The following is a 1,136-nucleotide window of genomic DNA, read 5'->3' on the forward strand; positions in this document are numbered from 1 at the left end:
AAAAAAAAAAAAAAAAAAGAATATCAACTCAGCAGTAAGGGCCTGTGCGTGTGGACTTCAAGTCTCTCATTACAGAGAGGAAGCAGCAAGGACAAGACAACTCCAACCCACACCTGCCCCTGCCCCTGCCCCTGCCAGGCAAGGGGACAACTGTGCAGTGCCCGGTGCCCACCCCGCCAGCTCCATGCCCTCATGTGGCCCACACAGAGTGTGGTTAGCCACTGGGCCTGGACCCTTCTGTCCCTCATCCATGAGGTGGGGCAGCCACTGGGCCTGGCTTGTGCAGTGGTCATGTAGGTTGACATGGCTGCAGGCTAAAACCTGGGTGGAAAACACAGGACTCCCTGTCACTGCCCTGAACTGGCCAACTGACAGAGGGCCCAGACAGGACCCATAGCCCTGGAGAGGCTGCCTCCAGGAGACGCAGTCTCGGTGCCAAGTATGTATAGCACCTGCACACCCAACACAGCTGGTGCCCGGGGTAACCTCTGCAGGGCTACAGGGTGACCCAGGGAGGGAGAGCTCCTCACTCCTGCACAGGACCACATATCATCTACTCTGTGGTACTATGCAGCCGTGAGGCGCTGTGTGCAGCTGCTCAGCACCCTCAGCTATCACACCAGAGGGGTCAGCTCAGGCACACTCACCAAATGCTGGTCATTGAGAAGGTGGACCACTCGGGATGTCCAGTCACCCATCGGAACAAGGTCAGGAGAAGTTCTGTACAAGCGTAGCAAGCACAAGGCAGCGCTCTGCTTCACGCTGTCCATGGTGTCTCTGAAACACAGAGCCAGTGTTACTCAGGAACATAAGTGGCCTATGTAGCCCTAGGTGAGCTGAGGACAGGACAGCTGCACAGACATCATCTCATAGTCACTAGGAGTCAAGGGGCTTGGCCAGGCCTGGCATGGCCCTTCCTCCCCAAGGGTCTGCTCTGAAGGGCAGCAATGGAGCAAGGGAGTCTGGTGGGCAGAAGGCTGCACCAGCAATGGTCTCACCGCCAGGACAGAGATGCTGCATTTCTCCCCCAACAGTGGCCATGTGGGCCAACCACAGTCAATTAGAAGAGTGTTGGCTCAGCGCCTGCGGCTCAAGTGGCTAAGGCGCCAGTCACATACGCCTAAGATGGCGAGTTC

General features: G+C 57.3%; 1 protein-coding gene across 2 annotated transcripts in view; it reads right to left on the reverse strand.

Annotated features, from left to right (window-relative positions):
- The window catches only part of AP2A2 (adaptor related protein complex 2 alpha 2 subunit), a 106,293-nt gene that overhangs the window by 35,151 nt on the left and 70,006 nt on the right, over positions 1 to 1,136 (reverse strand). For both annotated transcript variants that reach the window (XM_012813330.2, XM_012813332.2), the window contains exon 5: positions 648 to 777. In XM_012813330.2, coding sequence (XP_012668784.1) covers positions 648 to 777 — 130 coding nt within the window. The remainder of the gene's footprint in view (positions 1 to 647; positions 778 to 1,136) is intronic.

The sequence above is a fragment of the Otolemur garnettii genome, unplaced genomic scaffold, assembly GCF_000181295.1.
Source record: "Otolemur garnettii isolate 467f Iridium unplaced genomic scaffold, OtoGar3 scaffold00260, whole genome shotgun sequence".
Lineage (NCBI taxonomy): Eukaryota > Metazoa > Chordata > Mammalia > Primates > Galagidae > Otolemur > Otolemur garnettii.